Source organism: Drosophila miranda, chromosome XL (genome assembly GCF_003369915.1).
Source record: "Drosophila miranda strain MSH22 chromosome XL, D.miranda_PacBio2.1, whole genome shotgun sequence".
Taxonomy (NCBI): Eukaryota; Metazoa; Arthropoda; class Insecta; order Diptera; family Drosophilidae; genus Drosophila; species Drosophila miranda.
In genome coordinates, this window is record NC_046673.1 from 9,741,546 (window position 1) to 9,756,628 (window position 15,083).

The 15,083-nt window shown below is 48.7% G+C and overlaps 1 protein-coding gene across 3 annotated transcripts; it reads left to right on the top strand.

Annotated features, from left to right (window-relative positions):
* The first annotated feature begins 737 nt into the window (after positions 1 to 737).
* On the top strand, positions 738 to 14,810 carry LOC108155592. 3 transcript variants are annotated; one of them, XR_004474733.1, is made up of 3 exons: positions 738 to 881; positions 2,655 to 2,796; positions 14,590 to 14,670. XR_004474733.1 is itself a non-coding variant. In XM_017286513.2 (2 exons), exons 1-2 carry the CDS (start codon positions 3,408 to 3,410, stop codon positions 14,653 to 14,655), a joined length of 1,947 nt encoding a protein of 648 aa, XP_017142002.1. In that variant the 5' UTR covers positions 3,262 to 3,407; the 3' UTR covers positions 14,656 to 14,810. The 3 variants fall into 3 exon arrangements, 1 of the variants encoding a protein (XP_017142002.1); XR_004474732.1 differs by lacking the exon at positions 738 to 881 and having other exon boundaries at positions 888 to 2,796; XM_017286513.2 differs by lacking the exons at positions 738 to 881; positions 2,655 to 2,796 and adding an exon at positions 3,262 to 5,288 and having other exon boundaries at positions 14,590 to 14,810.
* The last annotated feature ends 273 nt before the right edge of the window (positions 14,811 to 15,083 follow it).

A 15,083-nucleotide genomic window follows, 5' to 3' on the forward strand; every position in this document is an offset into this window, starting at 1 on the left:
ACCGTTGAAAAGGGTGTGATTTCAATTAAGTATGTATTTTTGTTAGAAAATTAATTATTGACCAATCGGATAACATTTCAGGAAACCCCAGGCCGGATAACTTAAAAATTCATGACATTTCAGAGTGCGGCTTTGTCGACGGGTCTAGATGCGGGTGATATGGGCTGTCGTCGAACATACGTGGTCCTTGGTGTTATTGGGTTTGAGAGTGGTACAGAACATAGAGAGGTCGCTCTGTCTGCTTATCACATAACACAAGGATGTTATTGGTGGTCTTGCACACCTACCAATTATTGTAAAGGCCATAAGGACTAGTCAGAACGGAGAGGATAGCTAAAAACAAAATTAGGGACGTGCCGGCGGTGCTTTATACTCAAAATCATCATCTCTCTGCAGTCCCAGAAAATTCAGCTTTCTGCTGGTTACAAATATCAGCGTAGCCCCAACTAGATCTGGGTTTGACACCTAGCCTTCCGCGTGAAGGAATTGGTGTATGAATCCTTCGGTATTATAGGAAGTGGAGCCCTTTATGCATTTTCCAAAGCTGCAAAGGATTAGTATAGCGCTTTGAAAGGGTATATAGGCACCGTTTTTTCCAGTGCAGTCAAAATTCGAGCTGTGCTTGAGCCGAGCTTTGCTGCCGACCGAGCTGCGTAGATTATTAGCTGCAGCGGCCCCAAAGCCTCTCCTCTTGACCTGTGAGCACATTTCGGAATTCGAATTTCGGATTTCAGTTGCTTGCGCACAGTGAATCGCGAAACAAGCGCAGGCCCCGCGCCTCACACAACAACAGCAACAACTGCAGCAGCAGCGGCGTCTGGCTGGTCGCGCGCCAAACCGTTACGAAGAGAGCGAAACGAAAATTGAGTTCTGCAAGAAATGTAATTTGCATGTGCTTTTCAATTAACAGTTTCGCGCGGGCATCATTTATAGTTTTCACTAATTCGAAGGCACGCACACAGACACACACACACTCACACAGAGCGAAAGAGAGACACCGAAAGCATAGGCATGATCAATGTCAGGCAGCGATGAACAAATAAAACCAGAATGAATGAGACAACAATAAACGGCACACAATCTACGCGTTTGCGAATGCGCGCGTCAAATGGCCTGCTTTGACCATTTTGAGACGACGGAATGGTTATTGCGTGTGTATGTTAGTGTGTGAAGTGTAGGGTACCTCAATCCTCACTCATCAAGCCATTAGCCATTCTTCAAGCCCCGCTGTGAGAAAGCCAAGCTGCCTTTGCAAAAACATACATACATATGTATATTGGCCACTCTTTCTCCCGCTCTCTTTGTGTGTGCACTCTCTGGGGCGCTCTCTGGGGAGTCCGTCCTCACCTTACGGTAATACACTTTGGTCAGGCAGGGGGAAGCTTTGAAAGTTTATTGCGGAGATTTCGGTCACTGGGCCAAAAGCACAATGCGCTGAGGAAAAGAGAGGGAGAGATACAGCCAGAGTGAGAGAATGAGAACGATATTGAGACTGGTCATTATCCTTCAGTTTTTTTCTTGTTTACTTTGTGTTTCTGTTTCGACAAATGCATTGACGTAATTGCCCATGCACACACATATACAGAACACTCACACACACGGGTATATCGATCTCGATCGCAGGTGTGTAAACCTAAAGTGGTTTTGATTTCACAACTACATTGGTGAGGGAGGAGCGATAGGGGGGATATCACTTTAAGCTGCTACCACGTCATTCCGCCCCGGAGCCTATCGGCGTCAGCACCCAGCGTCCGTGCGTCTTGTCAGCCAGCAAAAAAAACCAACAAAAAAATACAGCAACAAGAACGAATGTGAACAAATCACAGAAAATTAACAAAAAGTTGGATTTTTTTTAATTGCTTGCCGCCGCTTTTTATACTCTATGCAGGGAGAACACCACTTAATTAAAACGGGCCAGGAGATGAGAAGGATGCGCACATAAACACAGCATAAGAAACCAAGTCGATAAAACCATTTCCCTCTCTATGTTTCTATGCAAGACCAGGCTCCGATCACTGTATATCGATCACCAAGGGTATCAATGTTTCGGCCTTTATGTATACCGTTGCCTGCGACGAAAGACGGCAATTTCGCCGTCAAGTGTCGTTGACGATAGCCGCAACGGCAAGGCGAAGAGTGGGTGGAGTTGAGTAATCGCTTCGCAACGCCCTTGTCATGGTCGCTCTTTGGATACCCTGTCTGAGTCAAGCTGCGCTGTTGCGTCTGCGTATTCACCCACTGACGTCACAGCGCTGGTGTTGAACAAAGTGCTCTATCGCCGCGGCGTCACTGCACAATGGGTCACCGTGATGATTTCGCAATTAGTGAATCACGTGCGTTTATAGCGGATTCCCTGCATACTAGATTCTGTCAGCGATAGCGGTCGTAATTAGTCGTCGAACGGGTGAATGAATAATTAATTTTGTATAGATATGTATGGGACTACTATCCCTAACATGTACTATATACAGCGATTACAAGCGAATCTTATGGGGATGGGGCAATAAATCATCGTTTCATCCCATTGTGCGTCAGTTGCCTGTCAGTGCTGTCATACGGTACTTGTGTGCGTGTGTGTGTGTGTTTGTGGCCGTTTTTGCTATCGCTGTGCTGTCGCTGTTGCTGTTGCTATCTCTGTCTCTGCTTTTTCTCAGCTCTCAGCTCAGTCCCTGTTTTTTGCCCGTGTGCGTGCGTGTTTGTGTTTGCTCGTGTGTGCTTTGTGCTTAAATGCAATTACGCGCTCAAGTTAATATACACTAGCAAAGCAATTGGAGCGCAGCAACAAAAACGAAATATGTACGTGTATACATATGCATGTGCATAATACATACATATGTATTATTACTTATGTATGAATGTATGTATAAGCAGTTACAAGTGTCTGCCAGTGGCTGTGTGTAAGTGTGTACGTGCGCGGGATCATTGCACATTGCGTCAACGTTTCAAGATCACAATTACCCCCAACAGTAGAGGCCCCGCCCCGACCCGCCCCGTCCTGTACTAGCAGCAGCTGTTGCTGCGGGTGCGCGGGCGCGCTCGCGCTCGGGTGTCGGGGCAATGAGCAATTACAAAAATTCAATAGAGCCCCATCGTCAGAGCAACAATCACAAATATATGTACATACAACAAAAAACATACTTAAAAAAAACTATCAACAATACACCCGCAACAGAAAACAGCCGCAAGCACCAGCACCGCACCCGCACCTGCACCCGCACCGCCCACCACCCCCCACCCCACACAGCCCGCACACCCCGCACCACAGCAGCCAGGCAGCCAGGCAGCAGACCAGACCCCCAGAACCCCAGACCGAGACCGAAACCAAAACCGAGCCCGGGCCCAACAGTTTAGCGACGGCAACGGCAGGTGCCATTTGAAGTGTGCGGACGGTAGAATGGTTTTTTTGGATGCGAACGAAAGCAGCGGCGCTTTCATTTCCAATTTCCCATAAGGGAAATCCGCGTTTATATTGCCCCCCGACGGTGACGGTGACGGCGGCGGCGACGGCAACAGCGATGAGTGCGTGCGGCGGCAATGTTCGCGACGGTTCGAGTTTTTATTCCACCGCCCCCGCTTTCAAATTCGATGTCATGCCAAAGATAACGACAGCGACGTCGGCAGCGGCCGCAGCAACGGCAGCGACGTCGACTACAGCGTTGGCAACGGTTAACGTGGAAAATAAATTCGAAGCGGCAGAGCCAACGGCTTTTAGTTTTCGAACAGCGGCGGCGGAGCATACAACACAACAGCGATCCGAGCAGATCGCCAGCAGCAGCAGCAGCAACCATAAAGCAACAACACCCACAACAAAAGCAACATCAACAACAGCAACAGCAACAGCAACAGCAAAAGAAAGTGAACCAAGAACTAGAATTGCAGCAACATCCAAAGAGAGGCATAAAAGGAACGAAGAAAACGGATCTACCGCTCCATGTGAACAGCGTCTGCAGCGTCTGGCCAGGCACAAGGCTCAACTCCGTGCCGCCTTCTTCAAGGACATTATCCATCATATAGAAGAGCCCACGAGCAGAAGTCCAACAGAAAGAGCCGCAGGCACTGAAACTGGAGCCAAAACCCCAGGAGAGGAGAACACCGGGCGAACGGAAGAGCAAGTGAAACCCATCCAGCTGTTGATTCACAAATTCCAGGCCATGATTGTGCAGCAGGAACAGCAGGCGGAACGCGAGCGGGAGCTGAAGGCAGCCGCTGCCTCGGGCGGAACGGCCACCAGTGCCGCCAACTCGGATGAGGGCTGCAATGTGACCGGGGGCGGGTTGAGTCCCTACAGCAGCGACAACGAGGATTCCGGTGCTACAGTGGGCGCCACCTCGCGCTCCCGGAAGGGCAAGGTAACGCGCTGCGCCAGCAGCGACTCCGCCTTGGGCCTGGAAGTGGACGATGTCCACATCGAGGTGGTGACAATTCCGCCCCAACGTCGCATGACCCTGACCGTCACCGATCTGCCGCTGCGTCCGGCCCTGTTGCCTTTGGCCGAGCCCACCGCTCTGCCGGACTCGTCGCCCCTCACCTCGCCCACCGGTACCGGGGGATTGGTCGGTGCCGTTGGAGTGCCCACCAAGGTGCTGCTGGAGGAGAGACTGGTGGCCGCACTGGCAGCTCCACCCGGCTCCAGGCGGGAGTCCACGCAGAGCTGCTTCAGCGAGCTGGGGGCCGGGGTGCGCTACGTGCGCACACCATCGGTGGTGGTGTCCGACTACTCGGACGACATCACCGCCTGCGGCATCAGCATGGAGGAGATGGAGTACTTTCGGCTGCAGCGGTCCCGCGGGCAGCGCCGCTGCTCGCTGGAAGCGGGAGCAGCCTCGGCCGCCGGCATGGGCCAAGGATTTGCCAAGGACGAAGGCCAGTCGGATGTCAGTGCCGCGAGCAGCTGCAGCAATCTCTACTACTGCGGCTCCACGATATCCGCCCTGGACGGCGGCGAGTGCATTGTGAATGGCGTTCGTGTGGCCCTGGCCAGAAAGTCCAGTCGCAGTCACAGCACCAGCGGCGACGAGGACGACGATGAGGAGGTGGAGGTGGACGAACCGGTGATTGAGGATCTCGAGCTGGAGGAGGAGGATCAGCAGCAGCAGCAGCAGCTGCAGGTGCAAGCGGAACAGGAGGATCAGCAGAAGCAACAGCCGCAGCCACAGCCACAGCCACAGAAGCAGACACAGACGCAGAGGGATCGTGTTGGGGAGAGGGCCACAGCGACAGAGGAAGATCCACACCGTCTGCTCAGCGAAATGCTGGCTGCCACGCTGCTGCGAGATGGCACCAAGAAGGTAGGCACCAGCGCCAGCGATGAAGACGACAACATACAGTAATGGGAAATCTCAATCTATAAATTAAAGCACACAGAACAGAGCCACAATAGAGAGGAGGAAGAGCGAAGGATAGCAGAGGATAGGATAGCATAGGGATAACTGTAGTTGAAGCTAGGATTAGGAATATAGAAACAGTATTTGTTGTTGTCACTGTTTATGTGCACACACATGCATATGTATGTGTGTACATAGATCGTTGAATACTATTGTTAATAATAATCCCTAAAATATATGTACTTTTTGTTTGCTTTAGGCAGAACTGAATGATGCGCTGGATTAAAGACTAGGGCTAAGGATATACACATATAGGAATATAGGAACAATATACTATTATCAATACATATGTATGTATGTATTTATGTGCATTACATATATTATACATATATCTACATAGTGTGTTTTTCATTTTTCTTATGTCCGTGGAAGTAGAAGCAAAAGAAAAACAAAGAAAGGACTGAACGAGAGCCAAAGAGATAACCCCTTGGTGCATATTTGTACGACTGTGTGTGTGTGTGTGTGTGTGTGTGTGCAATTGCTTAAAAGGCTGTTAATTAATTTGATTTTTATCTTATCACAAAATGAGGTTCTGTTGCTCGCTCCCTCGCTCTCCCGAGAATTTTGACTTTCTTTTTTTTTTGTTTTTTTTTTTCTGTTTCTCTCTGTGTATTGTACTCAATTTTTGTTGGTTTTGGAGCGACACGGGGCATGGGGCATGGGCATGGGATGATGTTGAAATTGGGTGCTTTGATAAAAATGATTCCCTTTTATCTAGAACGGGCAAAAGGCAGAGCAGCGCCAGCAACAACGCGAAGCAACGAGAGCGAGAGCGAGGACAGAGCTTATCTTAATGTATTATGTACCGTATTATAGATAAATATTATATACACACATACATATTTGTATGTACATAGCAAAGGCTACAGGGAGCAGAACAGAGAGAGAGAGAGAGAGAGTGGAAGTGTGGGGATAGGTTGGGTTATGTAAAACCGAATAAAAGTATTAGAAACCGAATTATTTTGGCATGATAATAAAGTCATCCGCTTGGATATTTATCACAGGTTGAGGTGTGTGTGTGTGTGTGTGTGTGTGTGTGTGTCCCAGACCTACATATGTATGTGTATTGTTAATAATTTTATGCGCTTATCAGCCAGAGGGGTTTATCTCCTTGGCAGTTATAGTATGCCCTCGGCTCGGCAATCCACAAAGGCCATAATCGTTAGGGATACCAACGATACGATACCTGCACGAGGGTGGAGGGTGATTCCCCCACAAGAATTGTGTCCGTAGGTCTCATTAGATCTTCGATGATATGCACATGTATCCAGAGAGTCATCTACGTCACGGGGTGGCTGGGGGGATTACACAATAAGTCATGGAACTGTTTGAACTGTCAGTCCCCCCCCCGTTCCGGCTTGGAGTCGGGTTTTTTGTGTCATTTGAGTTCCATTCCATCAATTATTAGCTGGATTTCGCATTCGGAATTGCTCTTTCGAATGAGCCTACACACGTAGCCCAGACATTCTTGCTTTAAGTTATAGAAAGTCAGGGAATTATCTGGAATGAATATATCATCTCGTACTCATTCTTCCCTGCTCGCCGTCAGACCCACAGATGATGATGATGCGATGCCCGCGTCTGTACATATATGCACATATATATACATATTTCGTCCGATATCTACCGTGTTTGAAATGGCCCACCATTTCCTGGTACGAGTATCCTACTCACTCTGCCGCCGGCTGTCATCGTGCGCCGCCTTATCACCACTTGTCACCGCCACGACAGTGGACAGCGGACAGGGGACAGGGGACAGTACGGTACGGTACGGTACGGCGATCTTGTTTAGTTTTTCTTTGCATTCCATCTGAACGGTGCAGGGCGGGGGGGGGCATTGGGTGTGGAAATGTGGCATGGGGCAGATGGCAGATGGCAGACGGCAGACTGTCGCGAGGTATTGTTTTGCTATTGTGGTCGTTGGTGAGTCCAATGCGGCGTGGGATTCATGGAAATGCCTTTTGCTTACTTAAAGATAAAGCCTCCGGGCATGTGGGTGCCTCTCTGGCTTTGCGCTTTCGGCTTTCGGCATTGGGCTTTGGGCTTTGGCTTTGGCGACTGCTGACGTCGCTGTGATGTCACTAGAGCTCTGGAGTGCCTTTGTTTACGAGCTGAAATCGCTCCAGTCATGATCATTAATAATATCAGCCTTTGACTCTCGTTGGGTATGGGTATGGGTATGGGTATGGGTTTTGGGGATGGTCGTAATGACGTCTGAGGTCTGGCGAAGGCAAAGATTATACTCCTTCCAGTCTTGGATCGACAGTCGACAGAGTGCTTCAAGATCTAACCCAAGCAGATCTAACTATTTAGTGTTTACGGCACTTAAAAATTCACGAAACTATAATGTCTACCTGGTGTACTTATGCACTGCTGTTCCCCGTCATTTCTGCTAGAACTTTTTTACATCTGAGGATCGACTGAGTGATCATGATGAAAGCTCTGACGTCGTAGAATTTTTTGTGGATGGATGGGTACCGACAGAGCGCATTTACCATTATTATTGGATCGTGTCGTTTTAGTTTATTTTTTATTTTTTTCTTTCTTTTATGGCTTGTTCGTGCACATCCGTCAGCAGCCGATCGGCACGGCCCCGTCCTCATATCTAATCAACACATCAGCGCCGCCTCGCCTCGTCTCGTCTCGCGTTGGGTTGGGTTCGTTTCGAGCGGAGTGGAATGGAATGGAATGGAGTGGTGCTGGAACTGGGGAATGGGGAATTATGACGCCCACTAATTGTGTGAGAAATCGATTTAGCGCTGAGATCTGACTGGCTTTTTGCAACAACCTGCTCCTCCTCCTCCTCCTCTCCCTCTGCCTCTGGGATCTGGGATCTGGGAGCACTTCTTGGTACAACAATGTTGGCCTTCGCACAAGCGACAACTTCCGTTGACGTCAGCAAACTGCGGTTGCCCGCCCATCAGCGATCGCAATGAAGATCGTCGAAAAGTAAATTACATCGCATTCATGCCCCCAAGCCCTGCCACCCTGCCACCCTGCCACAATGCCGAGTCATTGAAGCCACAAAGAAATAAGAGCTCAATGTAAGCTTTGGCAAGCCGACGGCTCCGATACCCTGGCACATTCAGTATTCAATAAGAAACACTTCCTGGATAATACCAATTGTTTCTCTGAGGCGGGATATAGGGCGAGCACTCTGTAATGAAACCATAAAAGAATGTATTGGGTAACGGGAGTACAATCTGTACTGCATTTGGCACTACCTTTTGCGGGTGCCGATTTGTAGGCCTAGAGGTCGTGGGGCAACGAAGGAGAGGTCGAAATTTCGATATTGTTATGAATATTCTGATTCCAGACGGCCAAGGCTGTACAAATTTCCTGTAAGCGAACGGATAAAGAGACCATTTTCGATTCTGTGATTTCTGGCATTTGCTACAAAAAAAGGTGGTCTGATATGAATATATGTACATAGATTGGATGGTTTCGGTGACGTGACCTCTCTGCTATAATCTCTCTCTAAAAAATTTCAATCAACTCGACCCGAGCTCACCCGAAAGGAGATGTGGGCACTGCTTCTTTCTGTATTGTACTCTGCATAGTTATCCTCAAAGTTGGGCGAGCAACAGTGAGGGTATCCATCGAAATCACCCTCGAAGTGTGAGTAACTGAACTGCAAGTCAAGAAGTATGAAGCAAACAGCTTCCGCGGCACCTCGTCTCCGTCCCCGTCACCGTCCCGGCTCCAAGGCCCTTCTTCTAGACGGGCCGTGCCGGGTCGGATCCGATCGGTGGGTCTCTCGGGTGTGCGCGCAATTCGAGTCATTTGCTCTTGTCGAAGTTGTTGTCGGTTGTTGCTCGGTCGTTTCCCTGTTGCACTTTCCCTCTGGTTCTTGTACAAACTCGTATGTACATGTTCTTGGCTTATTTCGTTTGCAATTTCCTCTGAATCGAATCGCAGTCTGGCTGTCTGTCCCCCGATCCACGATCCAAGCAATCCAATCCACTGCAGTGGCCAGAAAAGTTGTTGCGACTTGCGTGTCCAGCATATTTGTCATTCCTTTGGCTTCCTCCCTGTAGATGGCCTTAAAGGTTATGTTATGTCGCATGTCCCAACGTGCGACACCCGCCGCAAATACACGCGCCACATGCAACATGCAGCAAACAGCAGGCAGCAAGCAGCAAGCAGCAAGCAACAAACAACTGCAGGCTCCGGGGCTGATCTACACGGTAGACACGCTTCTCCTACTGTAGTCCACACTTCAAGAGAAGACATGGACATGGGCTTCTTCGTCCAATTAGTTCCTTCAAGATGCCTCATAGACAGGGCAGGACTCCGCTGCTTGAATCCCTTTAACCATCAGTGAAATATGAGGTGGCTGGCTTGCCCATTCCCATTGTTCCCATTGCACTGACGCCGGCTAGAAGCACATGGAATGCCCGAGAATGCAATAACAAAATACACGTTATGATACGTAAAAGTATTGCTATTGAACAAATTAGTTAAATATTGTATTACTTCTGTAGAAGCCACCGCCAACAGTTGTTGTGGCTTTTTCTTCGTCTTATAGCTGAAAGCAATGCCAGAATATCCAGAATTCCAGGAAATTTTTGTCCAACTGCTTATTGCCATTTGATCGCTTACTTATTCTGTAGTACAGTGGTGCCTCGCTAGCAGTCGCCCCTCCAAGATTGTGGCATGTTTAGGCAACAGTTGATAAGGGGTAAATAAATGTTTGGAAATAGATATCGCTCTCCCCAGAGATAACCGATGAAAAGATAAAGAAATTTGATACATTTACGGGTACGAATACGAGTATGAGGCATAGCTTTTGGTTCGATTTTGGCTCCAGTTGCAGTGTTGCACCTTTGCAGCTTTGCAGCTCCCATCCTGCCTCATTCCGTATGTATCTTTGTATCTCTCAACTTTCTGCGCTCGGTTCAGTTCGGTTCGGTTTGGTCTGGTCTCTGGTGCCTATGACAGGCTATGAGCGATGCCGTGCGATGCCATACGATGCCATACCTCTGGGAGCGGAGCCACAGAGCCAGTGCCTCACTTATCTGGCCAGACCATCTGTCTGACTTCATAAAACACTTAAACAAACTCTCTTCCTCTCCTCCCCTCCCCTCCTCTCCTTGCCACGCCTGCTCTGCCCTCCTCCGGGATTGCGGACTGGGGACTGGGGATGGGGGTGTGCCTGCGGCTGCTGCTGGTTCTGTGGCTGAGGGGCGTCAAGTGGTCAATTAATACCGTACAAATATTGTGACAGCCGCAGCCGAAGTCTGTCATAAAGCCAAGCCGACCCCCAGAATGGTGAGAGGGGTGGGAGTGGAGCAAAGGGGGACCCCACGATCCAAGATCGAGCGCTACCGATTAGAACGAGCTGCAATTTGCATTATGCAAATCAAATGCATGCAAGGCAATTTGCCGCCGCAATTAGTCGCCTTGTCGGAGGATCTGTCAGGCCCAGACCCAGGCCCAGGCCCAGAGCTGGCTCTGTTGTGGACCCTTCATCTGCATGACATTTGTCGCACCATTTCCTTGCCGTGTTTCAATCAGAGTCATTATTCCATCATGTCGTTGCTGATTTATGCGGCGATTAGAGCCTGGGATTAGGCCTCAGTGTCAGACCCAGACCCGGGGCCAGAGACAGAGCCAGAGCCAGAGTCACAGACAGAACCACAAACAGTCCGACCAAGAGGAGGGTCTCCTCTTGCCAGCCAGCCCCACATCGATCGCTTGACTCTTGGCTGATCGGCTGCAGCTCTTCGGTTTGGTCTGGCCTGGCCTGCCTTCGGTCGCGGCCTCTCGCGGCCCGAAGCTTTGCTGGCGGCTGCTGCCACTTCCACGACTTCAGTTGCGCGTGCACCGTTCCAAAGTCAACAAGCGAACGATCGCTGGTCCGACCCGATCTCAGTCCGAGTGCGAGTCCCCCCATGCGATACCATCCACATCCACATCCACACAGAGTGCGATACGATACGATCCCATCTGATCCACAAGCAGTTTCATTCGCTTCGATTCGATCTTCTCGCCCGCCTTTATTCGCGCCGCCTTTTATTATTATTTTCGGCTGAAATATACATATTTTTGTTTGTTTGTTGATAAGTTTTCTGTTTCTGTGATTCCGAGTTTACGATTGTTTGCTCTGGGAGGAGTCCAATGGAGGAGCGCAACAAAGAGTGAGTTTTTGTTTTCGGGGTTTCTTGGGTTTTTGGGCTTGAAAGATAAATAAATTCTGATTACATTAAAATAACACCTAACCTCCCCGTTCCCAAGGCTTCTAAAAGTTAAGAAGAGATAGATATTATGGTCCGATTTTATAGATATAAGTACTAAAGGTCCTGGCTGTGTGCTTTGACCCCAGTGTGGCGCTGTACAGAGGCTCTAGAGAGGAAATGAGTGAGCGACAAAGAAGCAGACATGCAACTTCCATAAACAGCAGCTTGCAGCAGTTGCAGTTGCACTCGCAGTTGCGCTTTTATGGTCACTGGACAGTGGCCAAAGCCAAAGCCAGAGTCAGACGATCGGGGCCTCAAAGACCCGACAAAGGCATTAATCAAGCAGCCAACAGCCGCCAGCCAACAGCCAGCAGCCAACAGCCGCTTCCCGTCGATAAACTTTGACATGGAGCAACCGCAACCAAAGGAGGCAAAGCCGCTGCCGCTGCCGCTGCCCCTGCCGCAGAAGCCAAATGAAGCGATCTTCATAAATCAAATTCAGTTAGCAGCAGGACAGAGATGGGAACTGCTAGGAGGAGGAGGAGGAGGAGGAGGACTACTGGTTCGTGGTTTCGTAGGGGACTCATTTGATTTATGGACGCTGCGGCGGCGGTCCCCGCCAACAAGTTAATTGAAAACGAGGCGTGACAGTGAAATTTGCCACCGCACGCCAACGTCCCAAAGATGTGCCCCGATCTCGATCTCCACTGGAAAAATCGCTACTGCAACTGGAGTGGAGTGGAGTGCATTGGAGTGCATTGGAGTGCTGTGGAGTGCCATGGAGTGCTGTGGAGTGGAGTGCTGTGGAGTACAGTGGTTGGCTATAGATAGAGGGAGAGGCAGACACAGACGGTGGCACGTTCAGTTTTCAAAGCATTTTTCCAAATGTGCCACTAAACTGACAGATTTGGCCATAATAAAAAACTAAAAAGCCAAATACAAATACAAATGCACACACAAAACGGACTGTTCGACGGTTCAACCGACTGTCGTACGGTCGGATTGTCGGACGGAGTGGAGTCTGGAAAATAAGTTGCCAACTTTAATTTATTGTGACATAACGGTATAATCTGACATAAATTATTGATAAGACGAGCGCCCATAATAGTACAAGACAGTTGGCTTAAGCAATACCAACAACAGACACAAATAAAAGCTGAAAAGCGGCGGAAAAGCGATGAAAAACTAAAGCGATGCGGGGTCCAGGTCCAAGACGAACACGGTGTGCTCTATTTAATTCTATGCCCATTCCCCCCGTCCTTCCTTCCATCGTTTGCTGTTTGATTTTGGTACACAATTTCCCATAAGCGAACGGATATTCTTCTACACCCAGAGAATATAAAAAGACTTTAAAATAAACTTACCATAATATGTATACCGCATTTGTTGTGGAAATATATTTCAAATATACATATATTTATTTTAATTATGAAATGTGCATAGATTTTTCACTAATCTATTTTTCTCTGGGTGTACGAGTGTGTATAAATAGTACTTGTAGGATTTCTGAGAGAGCCCCTAAGTCAGGAAATGTCCTGTGATTGAGAATACTCTTTCCGTTCTTGAGCGCTTGAGGGCACAATTTCATTGTTTTTCCCTCAATTAAAAATATCTATTGTCCTCAAGTTAAATGTTAACATTGAGGCTCTTTTGGGGCTCTTTTTGGGGAGACTATTAAATTGTAATACCCCTTTTTCGGATTTATGGTCAGGGTATAACAACAGCAACAGAAAACAGCAACAGCAACAGCAAAAAGCAAAAGCCAACAACACGATTTGTGGCATGCCGCTTATAAATCATTTGGCTAACAACAACGGGCAACCCAACCAACGAGCCAACCAGCATTGGTGGGGCAGCCTGCGGACTGTGCAACGTGCAACGGGCTGCCACTTGAAGCTAAAGTTGGAGCAATTGCAGTTGGAGTTGGAGTAGGAGTTGTGGCTGGGGACTGGGGACTGGGGACTGGGGAGACTGGCAAATGTATCTTTTGGATCTATTATTTAACTTTTATGTGCGCATAAATGCGGCGATATGATGCGGATGACGACTACAGCCGGCAAGAGGCAGCCAGCAGGCAGCAGCCACTGGCAGGCAGCGGCAATCGGCATGGCTAAGGAGCCATGGCAAAAGACGTGGCTAAGACAGCCAGTGTCGGGGCAGCTTCAACGGGTTTTTTCTTTTCTTTTCTTTTTGGGCTTTTGCCATGGGAAATGGGAAAACTTTGTACAGTATCTCCGTCTCTGTTGGATTTTCTTGTTAATTAACAAGAAATCTTTATCGGCTTTACGATTAAGCGAATGCCACTTCTAACGCCCCAACGTCTCTCGACTCTGGCTCTGGCTCTGGCTCAGTGTCAGTGTCAGTCTCAGAGCTCCATCGGCATCCTTCTGTCTTTTGCTCGACAGATCGCAGATAAGCGCGCGACAGACAACAAATTGTGGCCCATAAATATTTGACTTGTGGATGTGGATGTGGCAAGGAACTCTCCAAGAAGCCCATCAAAACGATAACAAAAAGATACCGACAAAGATCCGACCAAGATTAGAGATCGTCTTTAGATTGCACCTCCGATCATACACGTAATTTATGATGCCCCTTCAAAGAATCTGATAGATTGCGTTGAGTAGTTGGATTCAAGATTTTCAAATAATTAATGGAGGCTTTCAGAAAGGAAGCAGCATTATCTGAAATACGAATGCACAGAATCAGAATCAGAATCAGAAATAAGGGCATGGAAAATATTTCATAATGAAAGATGAAAGAGCATATATGTAGTTGTGTGATCCAGTTTGAGCCTGTACGACTCAGGTCCTATAAGTGGTAGTTAAAAAGTTGGAAATCAAGGATTAAAATAAATAAAGTTTTAGTATTAGAACAAGGAGACGCTGGAAACCCATCCGACCCATACGAATAATCGAAAAATCTCACCCAAAATACCTGAAATATTCATATATTTCCTAGAAAAAAGCTCAACCCATGATAAAAGCTTCCACTAACCCTGAACTTTTTTTGTGCTTTCTTTACAGGTATGTTGCAAGTTACGCTTAATTAATAGGGATTGGATTCCGCTCCGTTCCGGGAATATTCAATAAAAAGATACAGAAGAGTGAACAGAAAGAGAGAGAGCGAGAAAGAGAGAGAGAGAGAGGGAAGTAACGAAAGACTTAGGCAAAGAACTCAAGTGGCAAGTGTCGGCGGAGGTGGACGTAAAGGAGGAGCAGGTGCAGGAGCAGGAACAGAAGACATGGCCCTGTTTCCGTCCTCATCGCGTCCGCGCACGCTCATGGAGCAGCTGCTGGCGCGCAAAATCGAGGCCGCTGCTGCCGCTGCGGGTGGCGCCCCGAGCACCGCCGTTATGCCCCCATCTCCGGGCGAGGCCTCGGGGAGTGGCAGTCCTATGATAGCGGGCATGTCCTTGGTGGGCGCTGGTGGCGCCTCCATATTGAGCCGGCTGCGACGCACCGACTCCCTGGACTCGACGAGCAGCCTGGGCTCGCTGGCCTTCGGCGAGGATGTCTGC